A 27667-nucleotide genomic window follows, 5' to 3' on the forward strand; every position below is an offset into this window, starting at 1 on the left:
AACGCATAGCCGTGTTGGCTTTTATCCATATATTGTACGTGATACGATAAACACAGGGTCAAAATACTGCCCAAGATAAAAGACTCTCCCGACTTCATAGATCGCATGAAGTTCCGCTACAATGATTTCTCCCTATGTTTTCACCAAAAGCGCAGTGAACCCTGGGATAGCTTTGTTATCAGCAACCTAAATCACTCACGCATTGAAATGCAAATCCGAATGGCATCCCGTTAAGCAAAGGGAGGTAACTGCATCAGGCATGAAACACACTTCGCTCGCCAGGTGCGATTGGTGTGTGGAGTTGAGTAAGCAGGCGACAGACAAGACTGGATGTCGTTTCCTGAATATAACCCTCCATACATACAGTGACATATGACTCACTGTTACACCGGGTCATGAATGCTTAATGGAGTAAACTGCACAGACACAGACCTCACACCTGAGAGTTTCACCTGTTGAGAGTAAACTGCTCCGGACATTGTTTACCCGAACATCAACAAAGACCAACTATTCACGACAGGTAATCGATTGAAAACTTCTTATTCTGTTGTTTCAGTAACGGATGTGTTTAGTGACGACTATTGTGTGATTGCGTATAAACTCATATCAGCGTCAACGGTCATGTTAATACGGCGCGTCTTGTCAAACTGTTATAATAATTTTAGTTCTTACTCAAGCTGTTGCTATCAAACACACGTAATAATTTCATTTAGTTCCGCCACGATCACAACGCTACCATATACCTGTTCACCGTGCGTGATTCCGAGAAACGTTGTTTAATGCATAGACTTGATATGTGATATTTACTTGCGCATTTTCATTAACACGTGTGAATATGTAGTTTTCAGCTTTGTTAATGTCGATATGATAAAAAAATGCGACCGTCATGCGTGACGCCAAAATCCTGCACCTGCCTTGACGACGTTTGTGTGTTTGAATTTTAGGGTATATATGAGGTGATTGAATTGATTTTACATGACACTCATCTTGTTTCCCATAAGACCTGTACACATATCGTTATTAATAATGCACGTGGAAGTAGGGACATTATTTTCATTGTTTCAAACCAAAGAGATCTATCGTTCGTTTCCGTTTTGATTTCCTGTGTACGTTCACTGATAATACGGACGTTGTCACATTCCCGAAGCACGCATTCACCAACACCAGGATGTATACAGGAAGAATAATGTATTTAACAACATCCCGCCTCTAACGTTGCGGTCTCGACCATGTTTATATATCTATAAGAAAATAGAGGAAGAAAATTATTGTATTTAAGGGTCACATATTGCTATGCAACAGTTTGAGTCCATAAAATAATGTAATATCCGACCCTCAGGCGTATGACACACTGCATTTATTACACACTGTATTAAAATATAAATTACATGTTATACAGTAGGGTACCAATAATACTATCACATATACCTTTCTGCGCACACTGTAAATTGTACATTGTATAACATAATGAACAGTTATACATGACGTAACTTCACACAGCCCAGTTATACACGATGTATTATACATCCGTTATACAGACATGCATGATGCAATTCTGCTTGCACAGCCGACTATACCTGATATAGCATACTGCGGACACTAGCACCACGTGGACCATATTTAACATTCGAATTACCTGGAGCCAAGACCTGTGGCCGTTATTTGTAAAACCCGTTTTTGGAGAATGCCAATTCGAATTAATATTATCCAGGAATCCTTATTTACATGGGTGAAGTCCTTGTTTACATTTAGTAAACATTACCTGACAAAAAATGTAATTTAGGTAGGATATTTTTTTCCTACGCATTAATAAATGTATTGTGAGGCAATGAGGTGATTATTCTAAGATTTCGTATCTGTCACAGCTGCCGCTGGGATATTGCGGAGTGCCGCGTTAAACAACAAACCAACAAACAGTCAGTAACATTTGTGATGAGTAAACACGTAACGCAAATGTTGTTATGTCAGGTCGCATGTCTGAATACATTGTAAATTGCCCATGCCAATATGAATATGGAGGATAAGCTGTTGATTGATGGCTAGACACGTACGTCGTACATTATGGATGTGATAGATACATGTAATACTGTATACAGCCTTCAACTCTGGTGGATCACACACATGATCCAATATCGACACTTGGTTACCATGGATACGGCGTGCTATTTATTTTGAGGCAATGTGGACTGACATGTGTATGCCTTATAGTACATTTCACTTTTGATGTAGAAGTGTCACTGTCATGCACTGTCTGTATGGGGTTAGGACCGCCTTATGTCGAACTCTCTCTTACTCGAACTCAACCCTACCGAGTTTCCTAAAGGGATGAACGAAACACCTTAGAAAGACAATAGAAACTACCGGTATATCAACTTATCCATAGTTCGAGTAATGGGGAGTGATTTGAGATCACAGTGCAGATAAGAATTCAGACAAGACCACAAAGAGTTACGGATGGGGTGGCCTAGTTGTTAAGGCGTTCGCTGGTTAACGCCGAAGACCGGATTCGATTCCCGACATGGGTACAATGTTGTGAAGCCCTTGCTGGTGTCCCCCGCCGTGATATAGCATGAATGTTGCTAAAAGCGGCGTAAAACTTCACTCAATTGGAGTTACGCATTATACGTAACGTGAATTCATGAACTGAATTACTTTCAAATATTCATGTCGAAAACATTGTCACTACGCGTTTGAGTGAGTGTGGTTTTACGCCACTTTTAGCAATATTCCACTAATATCACGGCGGGGGACACCAGAAATGGGTTTCACACATTGTACCCATGTCGGGAATCGAACCCGGGTCTTCGGCGTGACGAGCGAACGCTTTAACTACTAGGCTACCCGACCGCCCTAGTCACTACGACCCGCTGGTCAAGTACTACGTGTATTTGATTTTTGCATATAATGCTGCCACATATGTTTATCACATCCGTGCGTGTCGTGTTCGACAGATTAATGTAGGCATTGATTCATGTGTTCAAACTGCTGTACACGTATTGACTGAACGTTATCTATGTGTGGGGTCACGCTGACATTGTGGAGATATATACGGTGATCTAATAACTAGGGTATCTCTGTTAGTGTTAAGACCAAATACTGGTGTTGTCTAGTGTCGGGGTTTAGTAGTATTCTTCCCTTATTACAAAATACCTGGCGGCTGTGAAATATAATGACCGCCAATTGGCGATGGTTGGTTCCTGAGTGGCAACCATGCCTCTGGGATTAAAACAATAATTATGCTTTAGACTGGAAATAAAATGCAATTACCTGCCACAAAATTAAATTGTTGCAAGGTGTTTTCTTTAAAAAAATTCAGGCTCAAGTTTTAAATAACAAAAATATTTGGTTTTGTAGCAGTAGCTGAAAAATATCTAGTCGCGATACAAAACCCCAGCTCGGCATTCCCAAATTGTGTTGGATCGGTAGTCAGTGATCTCATACTAACGTTGTAGCTCGGGTTTATTTGATACGAGTAGAAAGTTTGGAAAGACCATTGGTTGGTTGATGCATGTCATCATATCCCAATTGCGTGAATTCCCTTCCTGTCTTAGCCTATTTTGATTCGACGGGAATTAAGGCAAAAAAACCCATTTAATTTCATTCCATATTATTTTGTTTCCTCTTTACAAAAGACGCGACCTTCACTTACCGTTATTTGACACCATGCACATTAATGGTGTCCCCCGCAGTGATATTGTAAGAATAGTGTTAAAAGCGGCGTAAAACCATACTCACTCACTGACATCCGTGACAACAAGACAAAAACGGCCGTTAATTCTGTCCCATTCAATAACACGATGGTACAATTCACATCCACACAACCGTTTATCCACAAACGTTCACCGTTCAACATTTCATTACCATTCTCCTCCCTTTTGTATAGTATTGCTCCGATCGGCAATCTCCTCTTTATCACACACGAACAGTGAAAGATTAGATTGAAGAGTGACAGCGGCAAATATTGATCGACCGGTAGACGCTTCGTGTCCTTGTAATTCTTTGGTATCCCAACTTTATTATTTGCTCAATGTTTGTGGTTGACATTGTTCGCCTTTATCAGCAGAATAGTACATGCCATGTATTTCCAGCGTGTCTCGCAGGATGTCGGGTGAAATGATTCATGTACGGCTGGTTCGACAGGCCATAACACGCCGTATAACATGGTCATGTCAAGAGCCGTTTCGTGGATGACGGCTGTGTTAAGAGCATGTGCGTTATGCTTTATAGGACACGATGACCGGTCTGATATTTACTGCCTGAGTGTGGCTGAAGTTTTGTGTTTGTTGTTTAACGTCGCACTCAGCAATATTCCAGTTATATAACGGCGGTCTGTAAATAATCGAGTCTAGACCAGACAATTCAGTGATTGACATCACGAACATCGATTCACGCAATTGGGATATGATGACCATCATCAACCAAGTCAGCGAGCCTGACTACCCGATCCCCGTTAGGCGCCTCTTACGACAAACATGGATTGCTGAAGACCTAATTTAGCCGGGATCTTCACGGTCCCTGTCAACGATCAACACCTTGAGAGTACGGCGATACGCTATTACCCAGGTCATCTAGCCTGACCATCAGATCCATCTGGTCGCCTCTTACAACCAGCGTAGGTTGCTGGGGACGTATGATTACTCAGAATCCCCACAGTGACGTTGTGAGTGAGTATGGTTTTTCGTCGCTTTTAGCAATATTCTTGCAATATCACGACGGGGGACACCAGAAATGGGCATTACACGTTGTATACATGTGGGGAATCGAACTCTGGTCTTCGGCGTGACGAGCGAACACTTTAACCACTTGGCTACCCTACCGTCCAAGAGCAAAGGTTCAACGTCTTGGGAAATTGTGACGTACATTATAGGCCCCCGTGATACAGCTGTAACATACAAACAACGTTGTTTCACTCATTCGCCCATCGTCTAAATGAGTGACAAAATACAACGCCAATACCCCGTGAACCACCAACACCCCGACGGCGATTTTCTTTGCTCTTTGCTATCAATCACTGGTTCGTCTAGCCCCTGGGGTGGTGGGGTAGCCTTGTGGTTCAAGCGTTCGCTCGTCACTCCGAATACCCGGGTTCGATTCCCGACATGCGTAAATTGTGTGAAGCCCATTTCTCGTCTCCCCCGCCCTGATATTGCTGGAATATTGTTAAAAACGGCTTAAAACCATAATTGCTCACTCAGGCGTATTGCCAAGATTTTTACAACACTCCTTGAAACAGATGGAACATCGATGACCGCAGCGTTAAACAACATTTTCATGATCTCACTTCCATAATCCATCATGTTTTAGGTGACGTGTTTGTATTTTTTAACGTTACACTACAATGGCAATCGTTCATCATTGTAATTCTGTCGCAATAGGAGTTACAATCGGAACATATTTAGATACTAGTCCTTGGTCTGTTGGTTCATGGAGGACATAGCTAGACCATATTTCAGTAGGAACATACTTGACCATGGTCTGTTTGTTCTTGAAGGAAACAGCTAGACAATGTTTCAGTAGGAACATACTGAGATACTAGGCCATGGTCTGGTTGTTCATGGAGGAAATAGCTAGACAATGTTTCAGTAGGAACATACTGAGGTACTAGGCCATAGTCTTGTTGTTCATGGAGGAAATAGCTAGGCGATGTTTCAGTAGGAACATACTGAGATACTAGGCCATGGTCTGGTTGTTCATGGAGGAAATAGCTGGACAATGTTTCAGTAAGAACATACTGAGATACTAGTCCATGGTCTGGTTGTTCATGGAGGAAATAGCTAGACTATGTTTCAGTAGGAACATACTGAGATACTAGGCCATGGTCTGGTTGTTCATGGAGGAAACAGCTAGACAATGTTTCAGTAGGAACATACTGAGATACTAGTCCATGGTCTGGTTGTTCATGGAGGAAATAGCTAGACTATGTTTCAGTAGGAACATACTGAGATACTAGTCCATGGTCTGGTTGTTCATGGAGGAAATAGCTAGACTATGTTTCAGTAGGAACATACTGATATACTAGGCCATGGTCTGGTTGTTCATGGAGGAAATAGCTAGACTATGTTTCAGTAGGAACATACTGAGATACTAGGCCATGGTCTGGTTGTTCATGGAGGAAATAGCTAGACTATGTTTCAGTAGGAACATACTGAGATACTAGGCCATGGTCTGGTTGTTCATGGAGGAAATAGCTAGACTATGTTTCAGTAGGAACATACTGAGATACTAGTCCATGGTCTGGTTGTTCATGGAGGAAATAGCTAGACTATGTTTCAGTAGGAACATACTGAGATACTAGGCCATGGTCTGGTTGTTCATGGAGGAAATAGCTAGACTATGTTTCAGTAGGAACATACTGAGATACTAGGCCATGGTCTGGTTGTTCATGGAGGAAACAGCTAGACAATGTTTCAGTAAGAACATACTGAGATACTAGTCCATGGTCTGGTTGTTCATGGAGGAAATAGCTAGACTATGTTTCAGTAGGAACATACTGATATACTAGGCCATGGTCTGGTTGTTCATGGAGGAAATAGCTAGACTATGTTTCAGTAGGAACATACTGAGATACTAGGCCATGGTCTGGTTGTTCATGGAGGAAATAGCTAGACTATGTTTCAGTAGGAACATACTGAGATACTAGGCCATGGTCTGGTTGTTCATGGAGGAAATAGCTAGACTATGTTTCAGTAGGAACATACTGAGATACTAGTCCATGGTCTGGTTGTTCATGGAGGAAATAGCTAGACTATGTTTCAGTAGGAACATACTGAGATACTAGGCCATGGTCTGGTTGTTCATGGAGGAAATAGCTAGACTATGTTTCAGTAGGAACATACTGAGATACTAGGCCATGGTCTGGTTGTTCATGGAGGAAATAGCTAGACTATGTTTCAGTGAGAGTGTGACACAGCCCTGAAACATGGTAACACTATCGCTTGGTGGAGCTTGCGTTCACAGCTCTGTATGCTCAATAAGATGTTGTGTTTACCTGAGCGGAGGGTATTTGCTCTGCGAGACAAACAACACATTTTCTGCGGAAATCGATGTGGCTTTTTTGGAAATGTTAAAAAATACCCCCGGCCGCTCCGATTCAAACAAAATGCTGAAAATAGACGAGTTTGTGTTTGGGAGAAGAATGATGTTATAAGGATGAGCATACTTCCCGTAAGTGTGACGATACTCGAAACCGGTTTAATTTTTGTGAGAGGCTAAAACAAGGTATGAACTAGTTAACATGCAAATGGACTCTTAAATATTAACATAGATTTAGAATTAGAAATATCGACATTATTGTGTGAGTTCCCAGTGTTGATATCAGACGGTGCATATATAGTGGAATAGAACAGGTCTTCAGCAACCCATGCTTGCCGTAAAAGGCGACTATGCTTGTCGTAAGAGGCGACTAACGGGATCGGGTGGTCAGGCTTGCTGACTTGGTTGATGCATATCATTGTATCCCAATTGCGTGGATCGATTGTCATTATATCAATCACTGCGTTGTCTGCTCCAGACCGCCGTCACATAGCTGGCATACTGCTGAGTGCGGCGTCAAACAAACAAACAATGAGTTAGTGAGTGAGTGAGTATGGTTTTACGCCGCTTTTAGCAATATTCCAGCAATATCACGGCGGGGGACACAAGAAATGGGCTTCACACATTGTACCCATGTCGGGAATCGAAGCCGGATCTACAGTGTGACGAGCGAACGCTTTAACCACTAGGCTACCCGACAGCCCCACAAAGGAACAATCCACGGTCAGAACCACAATTTGAATTGTCTCCCTTGTAATCCAATTCCAGTAAGGAACTTAAAATTGACTTCTATACAGCTCAAATATTGATAAGAATTGCTATTACGGTTATTATTTATCTTAAAATAAAATAGGTGAGTTAGTCTGTATTCTATGACTTCGCGCGGACAACCAGGGCTCTTCTCTTTCACATAAAATATAAAGAGGGTCTCTTCAATTTATTTGGCATCGATTTGAGTTCTAAAATTTGTAATGTAAAGATTGTAACTTCAAATTTGAAGCATAATACATTCTAATTTCAGAGAATAGTAGGGCTGTTAAAAAAACCCAATCGCTAATGGGGTTCGCCATGTTTTATACTCTTCAAAGTTTGCTAAGGACCACACTTTTGACTTCAGCAAATGTTTTGTATATGTTTAAACTACCATTGATTTTGCAGGAGACAAATAACATTAACCCAATGTTTTAAGGACATCCTTCTGTATGTTTACCAATTTACTAAAAAGAACATTTTGTAGACATTTTGGATAAGAATCATTGTCAAAGAATATACTTTTGTTTGTTTGTTAACGCCTCAGTCGGTAATATACCACCTATATGACGGTCGTCTGTAACCCGTCGAGTCTGGACCATACAATCCAGTGATTGACATCATGAAGATCGATCTGCGCACTTGGGATATACGATGACATGCCTCAACCAAGTCAGCGAGCCCGACCACCTGATTCCGTTAGTCGCCTCTTATAACAAAATGGGTTGCTGAAGATCAATTCTATCCGATCTTCACGGGGCCAAAGAATTAAAACCGTGAATATGAACCGAACTGAAACTTTACATATTTTGTATGTCACTGTTATTTGCCTGAACGCCTATCACCGCATTGAATCCTAGGGTGCTTGTTTTACTGGTTCTTTCCACGCGCAGCGAAAACGCTGTTTTAGTATTGATACAATACTTACCACAAAGGCCAACATGGCAGCAGGGCCAACCAACACTTGACATGTCGGAATGGGTGCCGGGGGGTACTGCTTCAGCTAACACTTCGGATGACGGTATAGCCCGGGGCTAGTGCTTCGCAAGGCTTACGTATACATTTGATCTGAAAGATCATTACAGGGAAAACAACTTGAGCCGCGGGTCATGCACGCTTCAGTGAAGGTCAGATCCTCACTGTCAACATGTACATCTACACAACGCGGAAACAATTTCCGTGTGAAAGAAAGTAGAGACTTGATGACTTCACGCCTCTGTAACAATGTGACGCAATCGCGTAATCGATATTTAATGTGGCTGAAATGACGCAACGCCAACGTCCATCCGCGTGGAGCCGCCATTGTTTCTTCACGTGACGTAATGGGATTTGTGCAAGTCGTGGTTAAAAACCTGTGGTCGGATTTCGCCGCCGGTTTGTCTTCTTGATCTGTATTGTGCTCAAAGACAACCTGACCGGAAATGTCAAGAGGCATTCCCTGGTTGGTAAGGACATTGTCGGAGCATTCACTTGGTACAGGACTGGCGCATGCTCGTGAAATTTGTGATTTCTGTTGTTTAGCATTGGACGTTTGTTTGTTGTTTAATCGAATTGGACCAAACAATACAGTGAATGATATCATGAGCATCGATCAAATGGGATACGATAACATGCATCAACCAAGTCAGCGAGCCTGATCCCCGGATCACGTTAGTTGCCTCCTACGACAAGCATAGTCGTCTTTCGAGGCGAGAATGGGTTGCTGAAGACCTTTTTTTACGTCGGATCTTCATAGTATCTACATGAGTTTTCCGCCGCTTTTAGCAACATCACGACGGGGTTGTCGAGAACTAGATTCACACATTGTACCCATACAGGGAATCAAACCCGTGTGCCGAGCCAACGCTTTCACCCCTTGGCCACCCTACAGCCATATATACACACGGCAAGCGTGGGTTGTTGAAGACCAATTCTAATCCGGATGTTCATGGGTTTTGCATTGAACGACCTGCATGTTAACTGAAATACTGTACCGAGTGGCTTCTTATTCATTTCACTAACGATTTTTGTAACTATCAACTCGTACATATAGTTAATTGCACCAGGAATAGCAGACACGCATGACTTGGCGAAGAACGCACCTCGCTGACCTAAATATTGTCGATGCTTTTTATCAATTTGTTTGAAAGTAATAACAGGAAGTGGCTAGTGCTCTGTCATACAAACGGGGGCCCAGGTGGCCCAGGCGTCTAAGGCGCCGCGATTCACTGTGCAGAGTTGCGTCCCTTGGGCACGCCAGAATCCTAGGATTGTAGGTTCGAATCCCGGTTCGCCCCGATTATGTTTCAAGGTTTATGCCATACCCGTGCTCGTGGGTTTGACCGAAGTGGTAAACATCTGAGACCTGCATCACTTCGGGCTTTCCTCCCACATTAAGCTGACACGCCGTAATATAACTGGAATACTGTTAAAAGCGGCGTTAAATCCCACTCACTCACTCACTTAAATAATAATAAACAAAAGTAAACATGGGAGCGTGCGTGTAGGCCAATGTTTACATTTCCACAATATCGCAGTCGGTATTGCATAGTTGAAACAGTGGGTGTTTGTGTAGAGACGCTGAATGGGAAGAAGGTAATCTTCGTTGCACAGCGACGTCACCTCCCTCCCAAAACTACGACAAAACGAGTCCTAAGTTCACTCGACCCGTGAAGATTCCGGGGTAGAATAGGTCTTCAGCAACCCATGCTTGCCGTAAAGGGTGACTATGCTTGTCGTTAAAGGCGACTAACGGGATCGGGTGGTCAGGCTCGCTGACTTGGTTGATGCATGTCATCGATCCCAATTGCGTGGATCGATGCTCATGATATTAATCACTGGATTGTCTGGTCCAGACTCGATTATTTACAGACCGCCGTCATATAGCTGGAATATTGCTGAGTGCGGCGTTAAACAACAAACCAACCAACCAACCAACTAAGTTCACTCAGATGGATGAGTCTGGACAATACTACTCAACGCCTGATAAGGATACTGTGCTAGCTCACACTCTCACGAAAGTCCGGAGAAAATGTTTATTTTTTCATTATAGCTTGAAATGAAGCTTAACATGCGACAAGTCCATCCCAAGTCGCATCCTACTCGTACAACCTGCCCAGACATCCAGTGAGATTTATCCCCAACCTTGACACTCAGAATGTCCTTATCAAATGTTGAGTAGTATAGTGGATGTTGTCCAGAATGTTTCATTAGATTGGCGTAGATTTCCTTACACAAAAATATAATGTTAATAATGCAAATTGCACATATTGACGTCACACGTTTCCTCCCAGCTGTCACTGGGTGCGGCCCGTATCAGTCATACAGGTGTACACGGATTTCATGCACCACCTGTGCAGCATATTGGGTTCGTATCAAACATATTGACAGACATATATGACGTTACTATGACAATGTTTTGTATTCGTTTGTAGGCTTTTCCCGCCCTTTCATGTTGGGCGAAGATCATATTTATGTACATATACACCTTGCATCGACAGCCAAGGCCAGAGAGTACTTAATGGCTTTCAAGTGGCAAAGTAGAGATGTTTTGACATTAACATATATTTTATTGCCATGTCTAGACTATTTATTACGTTGCCTCTTTTTCCAGATTATTGACCTATTGTGATCGTAGGTTTGTTTGTTGTCTAACGCTGCAATAGTTGTCCTATGTGACGGCCTGATCATAGGTCGGTTTACAAGATTTGGGTGGTTGGTTTGTTGTTTAACGCCGCAATATTCCAGCTATATGACGGCGGTCTGTAAATAATCGAGTCTGGACCAGACAATCCAGTGATTAATATCATGAGCATCGATCCACGCAATTGTGATCCGGGGTAGAATAGATCTTCAGCAACAAATGCTTACCGTAAAAGGCGACTATGCTTGTCGTAAGAGGCGACTAACGGGATCGGGTGGTCAGGCTCGCTGACTTGGTTGATGATGGTCATCGATCCCAATTGCGTGGAACGATGCTCATAATATTAATCACTGGATTGTCTGGTCCAGACAAAACAACCAATCATTGATAAATACATGGTTAATTAAGATGGCTAACCATTCTATGCAGATGTTTGCTATTTGTGTTCTTAAAGTGTGAATGTTACAAGAACGGGAATGTCCACTGAATGTTAGCAGCCTACCGTTTAAGCGGTTTGTCTTTGTTATTAGTCATTCGTGACCAACTCGTGTTATTCCGGGACAAGCCGAACAGCGACTCGTGCCCCTCTCGTGGCCATTTTTGCAAACGGGCATAGTTAAAAGAATTCTCACCTTGTGCTGGACGCGAGAGGCAGCTTATGGATTGGGTGGTCAGCCAGCTTGGCCAGGTAGACACAATTTATGGATAACAACTTCTTTAATACTATAAAGGCGACGTTTCGGTATAGATCCTTATACCGTTGTCAAGCAATGTCGGTCATCCGTCAACTTCTAAGTAATGCCTAGCAAACCACGCAGCACGACTAGGATGGTAACGAATAATATCAACCACTCTTGCCTGGGCCAGACTCGATCATTTCAGGCCGCCGTGATTAAGTCGATAACAAGTGATTTAAGTGTAACATTACAGAGTGAGTGAGAGTGGTTTTACGCCGCTTTTAGCAATATTCCAGCAATATCACGGCGGGGGACACCAGAAATGGGCTTTACACATTGTACCCATGTCGGGAATCGAACCTGGGTCTTCGGCGTGACGAGCGAACGCTTTAACCACTAGGCTACCCGACCGCCCCGTAAAATTACAGAAAAAAACTAGCTCGGAATTTGAAAACGAATACGCTATAACCGACCATGACACCATTCCTTCCTGAAGGCTTACATTCACCTCGGCTGACCTTGATAGTTGGCCCAGCTCCTAACCTCAGGCATTATTGATAGCAAAGTCAGGCAGTACTTGACCGATGCCCACAGAATCAATATTGATAGCAAGTATCATTATGGCAGGGCCATGACCCAGGGCAGGTAGTCATTAGATGAAGATGTACAGGAGTGATGTGACTTGCCCGGGTCAGACATCTATCAGCCCACAGTGCAATTATACAAACATCTATACTCACCGCCATAATAAACACGAACCATAGAAACATATAACGTATGTACGTTAGCAAGAGCTGTTCCCAATGTGTACCAATTTATGATCACAAAACTAACAATCAGTCAAGAGTTACCACTGAGTGTCTTTATTCTAATCACGATATGCTGCACGTGATTATACGCGCCAATCTTGCACGAGACAAATGGTGCATTTAGAGTCATGGATCACGTGATACGTTCATGAGCGTCGGTTCATACAACATACCAGTATGTTCGTTTGTGCATCGAACCAATCTAATACCACTTGAATATGGGGCGGTCAGGTAGCCTAGTGGTTAAAGTGTTCGCTCGTCACGCCGAAGACCCGGGTACGATTCACGACATGAGTACAATGTGTGAAGCCCATTTCTGGTGTCCCCCGCCGTGATATTGGTGGAATATTGCTAAAAGCAGCTTAAAACCATACTTACCCACTCACTCACTCCCTTGAATATTAAGAATTATTCATATATTAACCGACTCGTTAGTAGTCGTGTTTCTTTTGGCGGTGAGTATATATGGTGGCAAAGTAGACACAATTTAAGGATGACTTCTTCAATACAATATTATGGAGACGTTTCGATACAGATTCGAGTACCGTTGTCAAACAAGACTTTGTATAATGATCTATACCGAAACGTCGCTATGACAGAAAAGAAGTTAATTTCCATAATTGTGTCTCCTGTGTCATCCGTCAACTTCTAAGAGATGCCTATCAAACAGTTCATCTTATGTAGTGGTTGGTTTGTAGTTCAGGGTCTGTATATTATCCAAATCAGGTGCGAAAGTTGATTAGTCATCATGGCGGATTCGTGAGGTTGTCGGCGCTGATACTTTGCAATAGGTTTAAACGTAAGTCATCATATGCTGTTTGGTGTTTACACAAACATCTACGACCTGGCCGTGGGTTCGAATCCAAGATTCGCCGCCATTGTGATAATTGGTGTTGGTACCATTTCCGTGCTTGAGGGTTTCACCTTGTCTGAAAAACGTCTAAGACTTGCGCCACTCTGGCATCTATGCTTTATGAAGCCGATCTCATTAATACAATTAGATCTCAGAGCTCGCTTCCGCTACATAAAGATCTGAGGACATTCAATTACAGGTCACGTCAGATCGACCTTTCGCGAACTTTGACTGACCTTGAAATGTAACTAACAGGAAGTCGACATTAGCCAATCAGAAAGTAGCTTTCTCGAGGTTTATGATACTATTTTCAAACAGGCGACTTCCATTCCAGACCACGCTTTGAAAAATATTGTGACAGACAAAATTTGAAATTTGAACGAAGGAAAATGGCCGAGATGGCCGACATTATATGACAGTACTTCACACGGGCTATTGAAAGTGAAGCGAGAGATTGACGATAGTTTTGACGGAACTATCATTCGGAATGCCTCGTGTTAACCGCTTGGTGGTTGCATGATTAGAAAACACATTCGGGCTTACACTTTCCCGATCTTGTGGCGAGGCGTGTCCTGAAATGGGATCTGTCTATGTGTAGCGGGGGCGGTCGGGTAGCCTAGTGGTTAAAGCGTTCGCTCGTCACGCCGAAGACCCGGGTTCGATTCCCGACATGGGTACAATGTGTGAAGCCCATTTCTGGTGTCCCCCGCCGTGATATTGGTGGACTGACATCAAGCTTGAGCGCTGGAATGCTGTTCAAAGCGACTCTGGAACAAAACTCACGCACTCATCAAGGTTCCTCGTAATTGGAATTTTATGGGAAAACGTGAGAACAAACTTTTTAACAAAAATCCCAATATATGGTTCTGCGGCACCAAGAGTGGATGAGTGTGGTTTTACGCCACTTTTAGCAAAATTCCAGCAATATCTCGGACGGGGACACCAGACATGGGCTTCACACTTTGTACCTTTGTGAGGAATCGAACCCGGGTAACCACTAGGCTGCCCCAAAGCCCCCAGAACCAAGAGGGTTAATGATATCCAGATATACGTTGGGATGATATGACACAGAAACATATTTTCACGTATGGTATTATGTGCAGCGTAATGGTCGTGGTCGCAGTGATGGTCGTCGTCGTGGTCGCAGTCGTGGTCGTGGTCGCAGTGGTTGTTGTCGTCGTAGTCGTATTCCTTGTCGTGGTTGTGGTCGCAGTGGTGGTAGTGGCGGATGTTGCCCACGCAAACCCTTACAACGTTCAAGGTCACGTCCCTGTATGCTGTATAATGCAATGTGCAAATATTCCTTATCAAAATATAACTATGAACAATAAATAATACGATAATCCTACTTCTATTCTCGAAGCAAAACATCTTACAACATTATTTCTTTGGAGAGGTACCTAAGGCTGCATTATCTACAAAATATTGGATGTTATTTTTACGCATTAATCGTCGAGTACCTTCAACACATACTGCAATGTATTATTTACAATAATATTACACCTAGGTATACCGTAAGAGGCGACTAACGGGATCGGGTGGTCAGGCTCGCTGACTGGTCCATGCATGTCATCGTATCTCAACTGCGTGGATCGATGCTCATGGTGTCAGTCACTGGATTGTCTGGTCCAGACTCGATTATTTACAGACCGCCGTCATACAGCTGGAATATTGCTGAGTGCGGCGTTAAACAACAAACAAACACACAAACCAAGATTTACATGACGAATTACTTTAATTTGAGCAAAATTAGAATGTAAAAATTTCGGTTCGTCATTTCAACTCTCTGACTAAATGATAGAGACCTCAATAGCAAACTAATTTTTTTGGCTCGGGTGCAAAAACCTTAGTGACAAGATGATCCCTCGCTATTCATGTGTCAATATTAATCATATAGTTTAATCACATAGTAACTTTCGCGACGCACATGGGAACGAGAACTGAAAAGAGACGAAGGTTATGACTCAAGAAGGCGTGTCTCTGATTGAAAAGAGGTTTTCATGCCTTCAAGTTATCAGTAAGGGAGTTGCCTCCCTTAGGTAAACTCATAGTTCCCGTACAGACAGACACACAGACAGACAGAAGATTTTATTTACGTCTAACTCGTGGGGATACATGCATATAACATTAAGAATTAAGCCATGTATTGTACACGACCAATCGCTTAGCGATTTATGAGAGACACTTTAAAACTTAAGTAAAATATATACAACAATGCAATACATTAAAACACATATGTGCACACATAAAACACTATTGATGTAAAAGCTGGCGTCTCTTTGTTAAAAATATCATGGCAGGCTTTGGAAGAATAAAAGCTAAGGTCCGGGCTGGATAAAATACATAAAAACTGCTCACTGGGTTGTTTACTTGTACGTACAGTGAAACCTCGTTAATTCGGACTCTTCCGTCCCATGCCAGACCGTTCGGATTAACTAGTCACGGGTACGTAGTAACATCCATTTGAATTTATATTGTCGTTCCGGAGCGGTAGGGTAGGTGGTGGTTTAAGCGTTCACTCGTCACGCGAGGGCCTGGGTTCGATTCCTTACATGGTTGAAATTGCTGGAATATTATATTACCGGGATAAACGGGGTTTCGGGTCTGACGGGATCCGGATTAATGGGGTTTCAAGACTAACGGGACCCGGATTAACGGGGTTTCGAGACTAACGGGCATTCGAGACTAACGGGATCCGGATTAACGGGGGTTCGAGACTAACGGGATCCAGAATAAGGGGGTTTCGAGACTAACGGGGTTATGTCTTTACGGGGTCCGGACTGGGGGTTGCACTGTGGTTGTTCACAAGAGCTAAAGGATGCTTTCTGTTACCGCAAGGTATTATGGTATATTCACAGAAATACGACCAGGATGCCGTTCTGAAAACGGTTTAGGCTTGACATCCTTCCGTGTAATCTCGCTAAAAAATGCTGTTGAATTATGCATTACTAATCCATATTGTTTTTACTGACGCCGATGTAACAATGGTTTTCCATAATAAGGTAGAGGATATCTGACGAAGGTTTCATATGGGACAGTGGAGATTGCAACGATCGACTGGTGCGATGAAAGGTTATTTTTTGTTTCCATGGTGATGGCGTTTTATAGTGTGCACACCTGATTAATGATTGATCCGTCAATTAAGATTGTGAATAAATATATTGAAGTTATTCTAAGGATCCGCGCTCAGGTGTGATATTCTAACATTCGCTTTGTGAATATTTAATTTAAAGCCATGAAATCGCTCAACGTGTGGGCTTTTGTGTGATTTTGTTGTAAAAAATGTTAATGCTTTATATGCTGATAACAAAGAGGCAGGCTACTGTGCTGGGAATACGATGTAGTCCCGCGTGCCTCATCCCGACGTCATCTTGGTCAAGAAGTATTTAATTCTATACGTTAGTATCTTTCATACTACACGTTTAAATACTTTATTAACTTTTCTTCTGTAATAACTTTGATACGACAAAAAACGGTTATACTGCAATAAATTTATTACTATAATAACGTTAATAGTATGATACAATCATAATTTAGTTTCAGTTATTCATCCTTGATGATTATTGCAACGTAAACCTTGTTCAAACACTCGTAGTAATTTTTTAAATTTTTGTCAAACGATTAAGTACTTTAATACTAACAGAAAAACTAACTGACTGACTGACTGACTGGCTGGCTGGCTGGCTGACTGACTGACTGACTGAATAAATGAAATAAATAAATAAATAAATATATATATATATATATATATATATATATATATATATATATATATATATTATATATATATATATAAATAAATAAATAGTTTTTGATAAAAAAAATTGTACTTAATAAATATTAAATAGATAAATAAAATAACTAAATAACTAGATGAATGAAGGAATGAATAAATAAACAGCTTTCCAAGCGCAGTCCTGCGTACTGCATATCCCTTCAGGTATTGTTGTTGTATCAGCTGTTCGTATTGCAAACAATAGTCATTGTTTGTTATTGTCTAACAATGGAGTCCAGGTAACATGAGTATCAACACCAACATTGTCGCAGCACCGCACGAAACCGCAGCCTCGGAGACTAAACATATCAATCTAGCACAACAGACCCTTGTGAATCCGGACGCAGCCACCTCACCGTCGGATGAATATTGGATGATGTTTACAGTATTGATTCGGTTTATAGGCAGTGACCCGTCACGGCGCACCGTGGGAAGCTATGTACGGTATTGTCTACCAACATCTCAGTCAGTTCAAGTAGTATTGATGGGCGGAGGGGACGGGCGGGATTGGCTGTAAATAGAAGGAAATAGGTGCGATTATGCGAGGACGTTACGATGTGGATTCATTGATTGCTGGTAAGTACCTGGGTCCTTGTGGTGCAAGACTGTTACGAGATAAGCGCATCTTCATGACACACAAGGAATTATCGTTGCCTTAGGAACCCCTGTGACAGGTGAGCTTTGGGATTCTGAGGGTTGAGATGGTAGTGTGTATGGTCTTTATTTGCATTTTACAAAATTTATTATTTGATGCTCGTGATTATTAATTTATCATGCTGAAACCAGAGTTGAAACGCTAATATCGTTCAATGTTTAAAGCCTATTCGTGATTTTGACGGAATATGGTTAAAGTAAAACAATTGTAAAGTCTTTTAACTTCTGACAGATCGAAGCCAACATTCGTCTAAAGGAGTAAATATGAACGCGTTCCAGGGTCCCACAACCGCCTCGCTGGTAATATAATTTGGTTAAGTGTAATGGTGTATAGTATAAAATGACATTTTCATCAATCAGAATTTACTCAGCTGATGTGCATTGATATTTTAGTTGTTGTAAAACCAGTATGTTGAAATTCTTAGCTACTCTGCAGTATGTGACTTACGTCAGTTACGTGTCCTGGTACACCAGACGCTGTCCTTGACAGTGTTAACATGCGGTCGTGATGACACCGCCATGGAGTGGATATTTGCAGAACACATATTACCGTCCGATTTGTCGGATACTTGCTTCAATGCTTCACATTTCTGACACAGCGAACACTCGTTTATCGGGACCCCTCTTGACGGGAAATGCTATTGTTTATAACATACATGATAGGTGAGGTGAGGTGAGGTGAGGTGAGGTGAGGTGAGGTGAGGTGAGGTGAGGTGAGGTGAGGTGGGGTGGGGTGGGGTGGGGTGGGGTGGGGTGGGGTGGGGTGGGGTGAGGTGAGGTGAAATGGGGTTTAACGTCGCTTTCAAGATTATACTATACTATACAAGATTCTGCTTGAACTAGTCCGGACGAATGCCGATTTTATAGTGCTAGCCCACTGAGATGCCATGCCGCAGTATACCGACTCCGAGCCGACGGGTCCTTATTTTATCCCCTTAATGCCGAGCGCCAGACAGGGAAACAACAAGTACCATTTTTAACTTCTTTTGGTATGACGCGGCCGGGGATCGAACCCCGGACCACCCACTCTCCGGGCGGACGCTCTACCGCTAGACACTCCACGGAGGCGGTCCCAGTGTACCGTGTCCGACTCGATCCGATTACTTGGACCGTCGACGTCGAGTTTCACCAAAATGACGAACGTCTATACGTCCAGCGTCACGTTGGTCATTCTCCGACGTATTCTAGTATATACTATAACAGATACTACAGACCAGCGATTTGTTTATCAGGACGATTTATCCAGGAACCGCCAAGTCCGGTTTAACGAGGTCACTCTGTATACCTTGAGGTGTTATGTACATTTTTGTAAGTATTATTAATGATGGCATTTTTTCGTGCAAAAAGCCATTAATAAATGAAACAAGGACAACGCCCAATAGCAAAATGTGTATTTTTGTTTTATGTCGTAAATGATTGACTTTTTAATAATAAGGTCACGTATGTTATCTGTTAGATCTGTAGGATACAGCCCCGGGCTGTGTCGGTCCACGCATTCAGAATTGACAACGCATGTCGGTGTCGCATGTCAACACGCTATCACATTACCAGCGAGGCAGTTGTGGGACCCTGGAACGCGTTCATATTTACTCCTTTAGACGAATGTTGGCTTCGATCTGTCAAAAGTTAAAAGCATATTTTTTGCCCCCTCGTTCTAGATTAAAGCCGACGCATGCTTTGGTAGTTAGATTACATCATCAGATCCGCGTGCGATTATACTGTCCGCGTTGTTATTTGAAATGACAACCCGGTTAATCTTCTCACACACTTGAAACCCCGTTATACCGAATGGTGTTGTTCCTAGTCAGTCCTCCGGATTAACGAATAATTGTTACAGAGTAGTGACTAAATTAACGAATCATTGTTACAGAGTAGTGTCTGAATTAACGAATCATTGTTACACAATATTGTCTGAATTAACGAATCATTGTTACAGAGTAGTGTCTGAATTAACGTATCATTGTTACAGAGTAGTGTCTGAATTAACGTATCATTGTTACAGAGTAGTGTCTGAATTAACGTATCATTGTTACAGAGTAGTGTCTGAATTAACGTATCATTGTTACAGAGTAGTGTCTGAATTAACGTATCATTGTTACAGAGTAGTGTCTGAATTAACGATTAATTGTTACGAAGTATTGACTGAATTAACGTATCATTGTTACAGAGTAGTGTCTGAATTAACGAATAATTGTTACACAATATTGTCTGAATTAACGAATCATTGTTACACATTATTGTCTGAATTAACGAATCATTGTTACACAATATTGTCTGAATTAACAAATCATTGTTACACAATAGTTTCTGAATTAATTAATCATGTTACGAAGTATTGTCTGAATTAACGAATCATTGTTACAGAGTAGTGTCTGAATTAACGATTAATTGTTACAGAGTAGTGTCTGAATTAACGAATCATTGTTACAGAGTAGTGTCCTCTATACAGCGAACATTCAGCGTTTGGAAGTTCCATTATTAATGGGTCATTTATACGTTTCTAATATTTGTTAATCAGGACGATTTTACTGGGAGCGATACTGTCCGAAATATCGAGGTTTCACAACTGTTTGTTGTTTAACGTCGACCTCAGCAATATTCCTGCTAGATGACGGCGGCCTGCAAATAATCGAGTCTGGATCAGACAATCCTGTGATTGACATCGTGATAAACGATCCATGCTATCGGGGTACGATGACACGTCATCAACAAGTCACCGAACCTGACCACCCAATCAACTACATTAGGTTGCTGGGGATCAATTCAACCCGGCTTCCCCATGGGTTCGTTTGTAATCCCACCAAACATAATTACAAACAATTCACGTGGCACGGGTAGCCGGGTTTAACCATTGCCTCCATTGCCTGGTATCTGTTGGTGATTTGTCTCATTGTACTGTGTGCAATTCGCGGTATCATTAACTGATAGATCGATACTTATAATACTGTTTGATTGACCTGAATCACAATCGCCAGGACGCCAATTGGTCCGTTTCAAACATGTTATAGCTACACTTATCCGTTTTCCTCGAGCCCAAATCTATGTATGATACAGTACAAGACCAAGGTTTAGGAACCTGTAGATCACTAACAGTACGCCTCTCGTGAACCACACGGTTTGTTGGTTGGTTTGTTGTTTAGCGACGCACTCAGCAATATTCCAGCTATATGACGGCGGTTGTAAATAATCGAGTCTGGACAGACAATCAAGTGATTGATATCATGAGCATCGATCCACGCAATTGGGATCGATGACATGCATCAACCAAGTCAGCGAGCCTGACGACCCGATCCCGTTAGTCGCCTTTTACGACAAGCATAGTCACCTTTTACGGCAAGCATGGGTTGCTGAAGACCTATTCTACCCCGGAATCTTCTCGGGTCGTGAACCACACAGGTATTGTTAACGTGTTTGCGTGTGAATGAGACTAAAGGTAGGCATCAAGCGTTCACTATAAGCGATGCTTTATCTCAAAACGAGGCTTCTGACTGGTAGACATTTGGAGGGCATTCCAGATTTGACGCATCAGTGACCAACACGATGTCCGATGCCATTGCCTTTTTTGACTTCTACCATATGTTGCCGTGTTTGTTCAGTCGAACATTCGCCTTGCCTTTGCATGTGTTGGGGCAGGATACGCCCACGTTTTCGCGATCACCTGGTATCGTCACTATTTTATAGTGATTCCTAAGCACTTGCTCATGATATCGGCGGACGCACACACTGGATCTTGCTCTTAGTAATTTGTTTGATTGCATGAAAATGGCAATCTTTGTCCCTTTTGTTTCATGATCGTGTCAGTGTTAGCCTTCTCTACACGTACGTCCTAACTTGTAGTTTTTATAACACGCACCGTGCCCTTACCAATGTGACGTATTTAGGTCATTTGATACTTGAGGCCTTCCAGCCTTTTGACTTGCTCGATTCACCAGAGAAATGTCGCTGTATGCTAACCAAAATACATGTACATGTATACATGAGACATGCAGCCTCGTAAGGACCTCCTCCCTACCCCCCCCCCCCCCCCCCCCACACACACACAAAATAAAATAAAAAATAAATAAAAAATAATAAAATAAAATAAATAGATAAATAAATAAATAAAATTAAAATAAAGAAAAAAATATATAAAAAGAGAAAAATAAAAAAAAGAAGAACGGAATCAAGTTTCTGGTCTTTTAGTTTTTTCTAAAATGATGATACGACACAATTCACATACACTGACCAGGGTGCCGTTGTACAAAACAACCTGAGCGCTACAACTGTCGTTAACATTTGTCTATGTTAAGGTATGGAGTTACGATCGCCTCAGCGCTAAGATGGCACCCTGTACAACGAGTTGGCTAAGAGTGTAGAATGCTCTTTTCGCAGCGAGTTCAGTAGGGTGATGTCTAACCTGCACTTGACAATCCAAAAAGCCAACCTGGACAGACACGACATACGTATTCACAGTTTGTACCTTCATTTTCGAGAAAACAGGTTAGAGTCACCTCCCCTTGGATAAAAATCTGGAAAATAATAAAAACTCAAAAAAAAAAGACGAGGCGGGGACCCGAAATATAATGTGTTTCTGGCCTAACGCCACAGGCCACCCATGATGATTTACCCAGCTTTATTCATGTTATTGTGCAGGGATAATTTACAATACAACCCTGTGTATTAAAGGTCTGTAGATCGGACAATATACCATTGTGTCACCGCTACTGAGCAAGGACCTCAGGTGGCCCGTAGACGTGTGTTAAGTGGTGTAATTGTGTATACAGTTTATGTCTGGCGATAAGTAGACTTTATCCTTATGCTAATACAGAGGGCATGTAGGTCAATGGCCTTGATACTGTGTCACCGTAGTAATGTGTTTAGCTGTAAAAGCCTCCTATCTCGGCGATGACTAGGGTATGTTTGCCTGACTAATGCGGGGGGCACGGGTGGCCCAGTCGTCTAAGGCGCCGCAATTCGCTGTGCGGAGTTGCATCCCTTGGGCATGCCATAGAGCTATGGTTGTAGGTTCGAATTATGTTCCTAGATTTGTCAGCACATACCCATGCTTGAGTGTTTCAGCAAAGTGGTAAACATCTGAGACCTGCATCACTTCGGGCTTCCTCCCACATTAAGCTGACACGCCGCGATACAACTGGAATACTGTTCAAGGCGGCGTTATAACCGTATTCTCTCACTCATACCAAAAGACGTAAAACAAGGACTGGTCGGCTCAGAGTCAGTAATTTGTGTCTGAGTGGAGTATTCATGTTCACTCAGTAAGTCAGTACATTGTGATGTGAGGTGAAATGGGGTTTAACGTCGCGTCCACGATTATTGCACTTATATAGCGACAGCATGTGTGCGTGTGCGTGTGCGTGTGCGTGTGCGTGTGCGTGTGTGTCTGACTGATGCCGATTGATAGTGCTAGCTCACCGAGATACCCCTCCGTAGTTTAACATGAATACCCCACTCAGATACAGTATACTGACTCCGAGCCGTCCAGTCCTTGTTTAATCTTTTAAGGTCTTTTGGTATGACTCGGCTGGGGATCGAGTCTCAGTATACTGTCTCAGTATACTGTGTCTGACTCAATCCGATTACCTGGTCTGCCGACGTCGAATTTCATCAAAATGACGAAAGCCAAAGTCCAGCGTCACACTGGTCATTCTCCGACGTCAAGCTAATTTAACATGCTTCCAATGGCGTGAAACCAAACTCAATGACCCGCGTTTTGTAAAAATGAGTTAGGTTCCGTTTATATCGGACTCGAATTAGATAATGGAGAGGACATGCATGTACAATCTGATAGATGTTTGTGGTGTGAGCAGTATTTATTGTTTAACAACCCATGCTTGCTGTAAAAGGCGACTATGCTTGTCACAAGAGGCGACTAACGGGGTCGGGTGGTCAGGCCCGCTGACTTGGTTGATGCATGTCATCATATCCCATTTGCGTAGCTCAATGCTCATGATGTCAATCACTGGCTTGTCTGGTCCAGACTCGATTATTTACAGACCGCCGTCATATAGCTGGAATATTGCTGACTGCGGCGTTAAACAACAAACAAACAAACAAACAAGCACCACTGTTGCGGACCACCCGATCCATTAGGTCGCCTCTTACAATATAGCTAAGTATTAAACAGCAAGCGGTAGCCTGTGCTATGATGTACATGTTACAATGAGCTTGCCATGTTCATAGATGGTTCTTGTTGTCTTCCAGACGCCCTGTCATGATGTAGAGGCCTCACAGCGCCACCCCCACCATGCTCCACTCCGTGTATATTCATCACTGGTTCTTGTTGTCTTCCAGACGCCCCGTCATGATGTAGAGGCCTCACAGCGCCACCCCCACCATGCGCCACTCCGTGTATATTCATCACTGGTTCTTCTTGTCTTCCAGACGCCCTGTCATGATGTAGAGGCCTCACAGCGCCACCCCCACCATGCGCTACTCCGTGTATATTCATCACTGGTTCTTCTTGTCTTCCAGACGCCCTGTCATGATGTAGAGGCCTCACAGCGCCACCCCCACCATGCGCTACTCCGTGTATATTCATCACTGGTTCTTCTTGTCTTCCAGACGCCCTGTCATGATGTAGAGGCCTCACAGCGCCACCCCCACCATGCGCCACTCCGTGTATGTTCGTGTATGTTTATAACTAGTTCTTCTTGTCTTCCAGACGCCCCGTCATGATGTAGAGGCCTCACAGCGCCACCCCCACCATGCGCCACTCCGTGTATCTCCACGTACTCTCGTCCTTCAACATCATCCTCATTGGACTAGCGAGTAAGTACACTATTAACTGGTCAAACACTGTATGGATGTTCGTTATTTGTGAACGAGTGGGAGAGTATGGTGTTACGCCGCTTTGAGCAATATTCTAGCAGTATCACGGCGGGGGACACCAGAAATGGGCTTCACACATTGTAGACATGTTGGGAATCGAACCCGGGTCTTCGACCTTTTAACCACTTGGCTACCCCACCGCCCCTGTTCGTTATTAAGTCGTATGTGAACATATATTCTATGTTCAGGGTTTCAAATGACGCAGTAGCGTGTCACCCCTATTGTAAACCTCTCGGTGTTAACATGTGAGGACACCTCTGTTGGAGCTCAGGATATTTCTTAACTCTCAAAGGGGAAGTAACACATGGTAGTGTATTCGTTCTGTAGATTGACAGAAATCAAAATAATTTCATGACTCTGAAAACAAGAGCATGACAACGCGCACTTCCATGTATTTGTGATCGTGGAGACAATAATTACCTACAACACATCCATCAGCTTACACGACGTTCTTTGATTTGTGTCGATTCTTTTAAATCTGATAATATCATTTTTCATTGATGAATAAGAACTCATAGGAGGGGCTTTATCGAACCACTTGCAGGTATTCGATATATGCAGTGTTGACTGGAACATTAATACAGAGCTGTTAAAAAGTTCGAAGTCGGATGTAACACTCTATTTCCCTAATTTTTGAGCCATATATGCCCTTAAATAACGAAAGTGCTGACATGTTCAAAGAGATTGTTGGAAAGAAAAATACAGATATCATTGCAGAATTGCGTTAATATTATCGTTTCCGACACACCAAAGAATGGTTTTGAAATTGGACGACTTTTTTTGTATTTCATTACGGTTTACCTACGACAGTGATGCTGTTAAGTACAAATATAGCTGAGTCAGAGCTATTAATTATTGGCTTGTATCATGGAAAGTTATTTATGCTGGATGGAAGACTTGCGGAACGGTTAGGAACACATCAACCCAAAACATCAACAAAACAACAACAACAAAGCAGCAATATGTTTTCGATATAAAACGTTTGAACTCCCTTATGTGAAATGAGTGAGTGAGTGAGTGAGTTGGGTTTAACGCCGCTTTTAACATTATTCCAGTTATATCGCGGCGTGTCAGCTTAATGTGGGAGGATAGCCCGAAGTGATGCAGGTCTCAAACGTTAACCACTTCGGTGAAACCCACGAGCACGGGTATGGTGCTGACAAACCTAGAAACATAATCGGGGCGAACCGGGATACGAACCCACAGGTTTCTGGCGTGCCCAAGTGACGCCACTCTGCACAGCGAATCGCGGCGCCTTAGACGACTGGGCTACCCGTGCCCCCTTATGTGAAATGATAATTTTGAATGTCATTTTCATGTTGTTGTTTTCTTTTTCTTGCAGCCAATGGAAGCACGTACTGCGAACACGTGCGCTGTGAGAATAACAACCCCTGCAGAACTATCTTCTCCCACGGCAAGGGGGACAGCCATGTTTCCGCCGAATGTGTGTGTCACGGGAAGTGGGCGGGGACACTGTGCGAGTCCCAGATCCACGTGACTCCCGGCGTCATCACGTCCTCCAGTGCCGAGGTCGTCATCAGTATCAAAAGTCCAAACACAAACACTCTGCAGCCCAGCCAACATAGTTTCTCATACACCCTCATGTATTGGAACAACAGCACAGACCACGCCTGCGCACTGCTACAGGAACTGACGTCACAATCCTACGATGTTGTTGGTTTAGAACCAAGTACAGATTATACAATATGTGTTGAAAGTGGGATGGTGGAAACGTGTTTCTTGACGTATCACAACGATACGACGTTATCCACAAACTGCCTCGTTATAACAACGGAAGGGTTTACAAGTCGTTCACATTCCAATAATGCAGCGGCCATTGCTGCCAGCATACTCATCGTCATTGTCGTTCTAGGAATACTTTTCGCTGCAATTATTTTGAGAAGAAGACATTTTTTATTAGTCGACAACTTATTTGGGATGTGTCGATGTGCTTGTTGTCGAAAGAGGCGCCCTCGGGCGTCTATGGCAGCTACTGACTTAATTGTCTTCCCTGATTCACCGTTAATGGAGACTTCGACAAAATTAGACTTTGCTCCATCGAGTCCCGGGAAGCCGAAACATCGGTTATTAAAACAGCGGTCCAGAGGATATGCTGCGTATTCAACGAAAAATGAAAAGAAAATAGTTCTGACAACCGTATTAGAATATAATCAAGATGGAGAGCTGTTAGAAACTGATCCATTGTCACATATAACTTGAGTGCAATGTTTGTGTAGTGACGATGTTCTTGATCAACACTGGTGCTTAAACAATGTTTGGAAACGGTTGGCCCCGTCGTTTAAGGCGCCGCCATTGGCCGTGCAGAGTTGCGTCCCTTGGGCACGCCAGTAACTTATGATCGCGGGTTCGAATCCCGGTTCGTCCAGATTATGTTTCTGGGTTTGTCAGCACCATGCCATGGTTTTGGGTTTCACTAAAGTGGTAAACGTCTCAGACCTGAATCACATCGGGCCTAACACACAAGTTGACATGCTGTGATATAACTGGAATACTGTTTAAAGCGGCGTTAAAAACCCAACTCACTCACTCACTTACTCTAAACAACGTGCTTGCTGCATCTGTCTCACTGTCCGAATCGGTAATTATCATGTAAAGTATTTGAACTACATGTATTATATCAAAAAATAAAATATTTGCTCTATTTTA

General features: G+C 42.7%; 1 protein-coding gene across 4 annotated transcripts; it reads left to right on the forward strand.

Moving 5' to 3' along the window:
* Positions 1-257: 257 nt before the first annotated feature.
* On the forward strand, positions 258-27667 carry LOC124145545. Of its 4 annotated transcripts, XM_048389227.1 has the most exons (4): positions 258-520; positions 17923-18094; positions 24834-24940; positions 26343-27667. In XM_048389227.1, exons 3-4 carry the CDS (start codon positions 24877-24879, stop codon positions 27218-27220), a joined length of 942 nt encoding a protein of 313 aa, XP_048245184.1. In that variant the 5' UTR covers positions 258-520; positions 17923-18094; positions 24834-24876; the 3' UTR covers positions 27221-27667. The 4 variants fall into 4 exon arrangements, with proteins under 4 accessions (XP_048245184.1, XP_046371309.2, XP_046371311.2 ...); XM_046515353.2 differs by lacking the exon at positions 17923-18094; XM_046515355.2 differs by lacking the exon at positions 17923-18094 and having other exon boundaries at positions 258-510; positions 24831-24940.

This window comes from Haliotis rufescens, unplaced genomic scaffold (assembly GCF_023055435.1).
Source record: "Haliotis rufescens isolate VD_foot unplaced genomic scaffold, xgHalRufe1.0.p SCAF_8, whole genome shotgun sequence".
Taxonomy (NCBI): domain Eukaryota; kingdom Metazoa; phylum Mollusca; class Gastropoda; order Lepetellida; family Haliotidae; genus Haliotis; species Haliotis rufescens.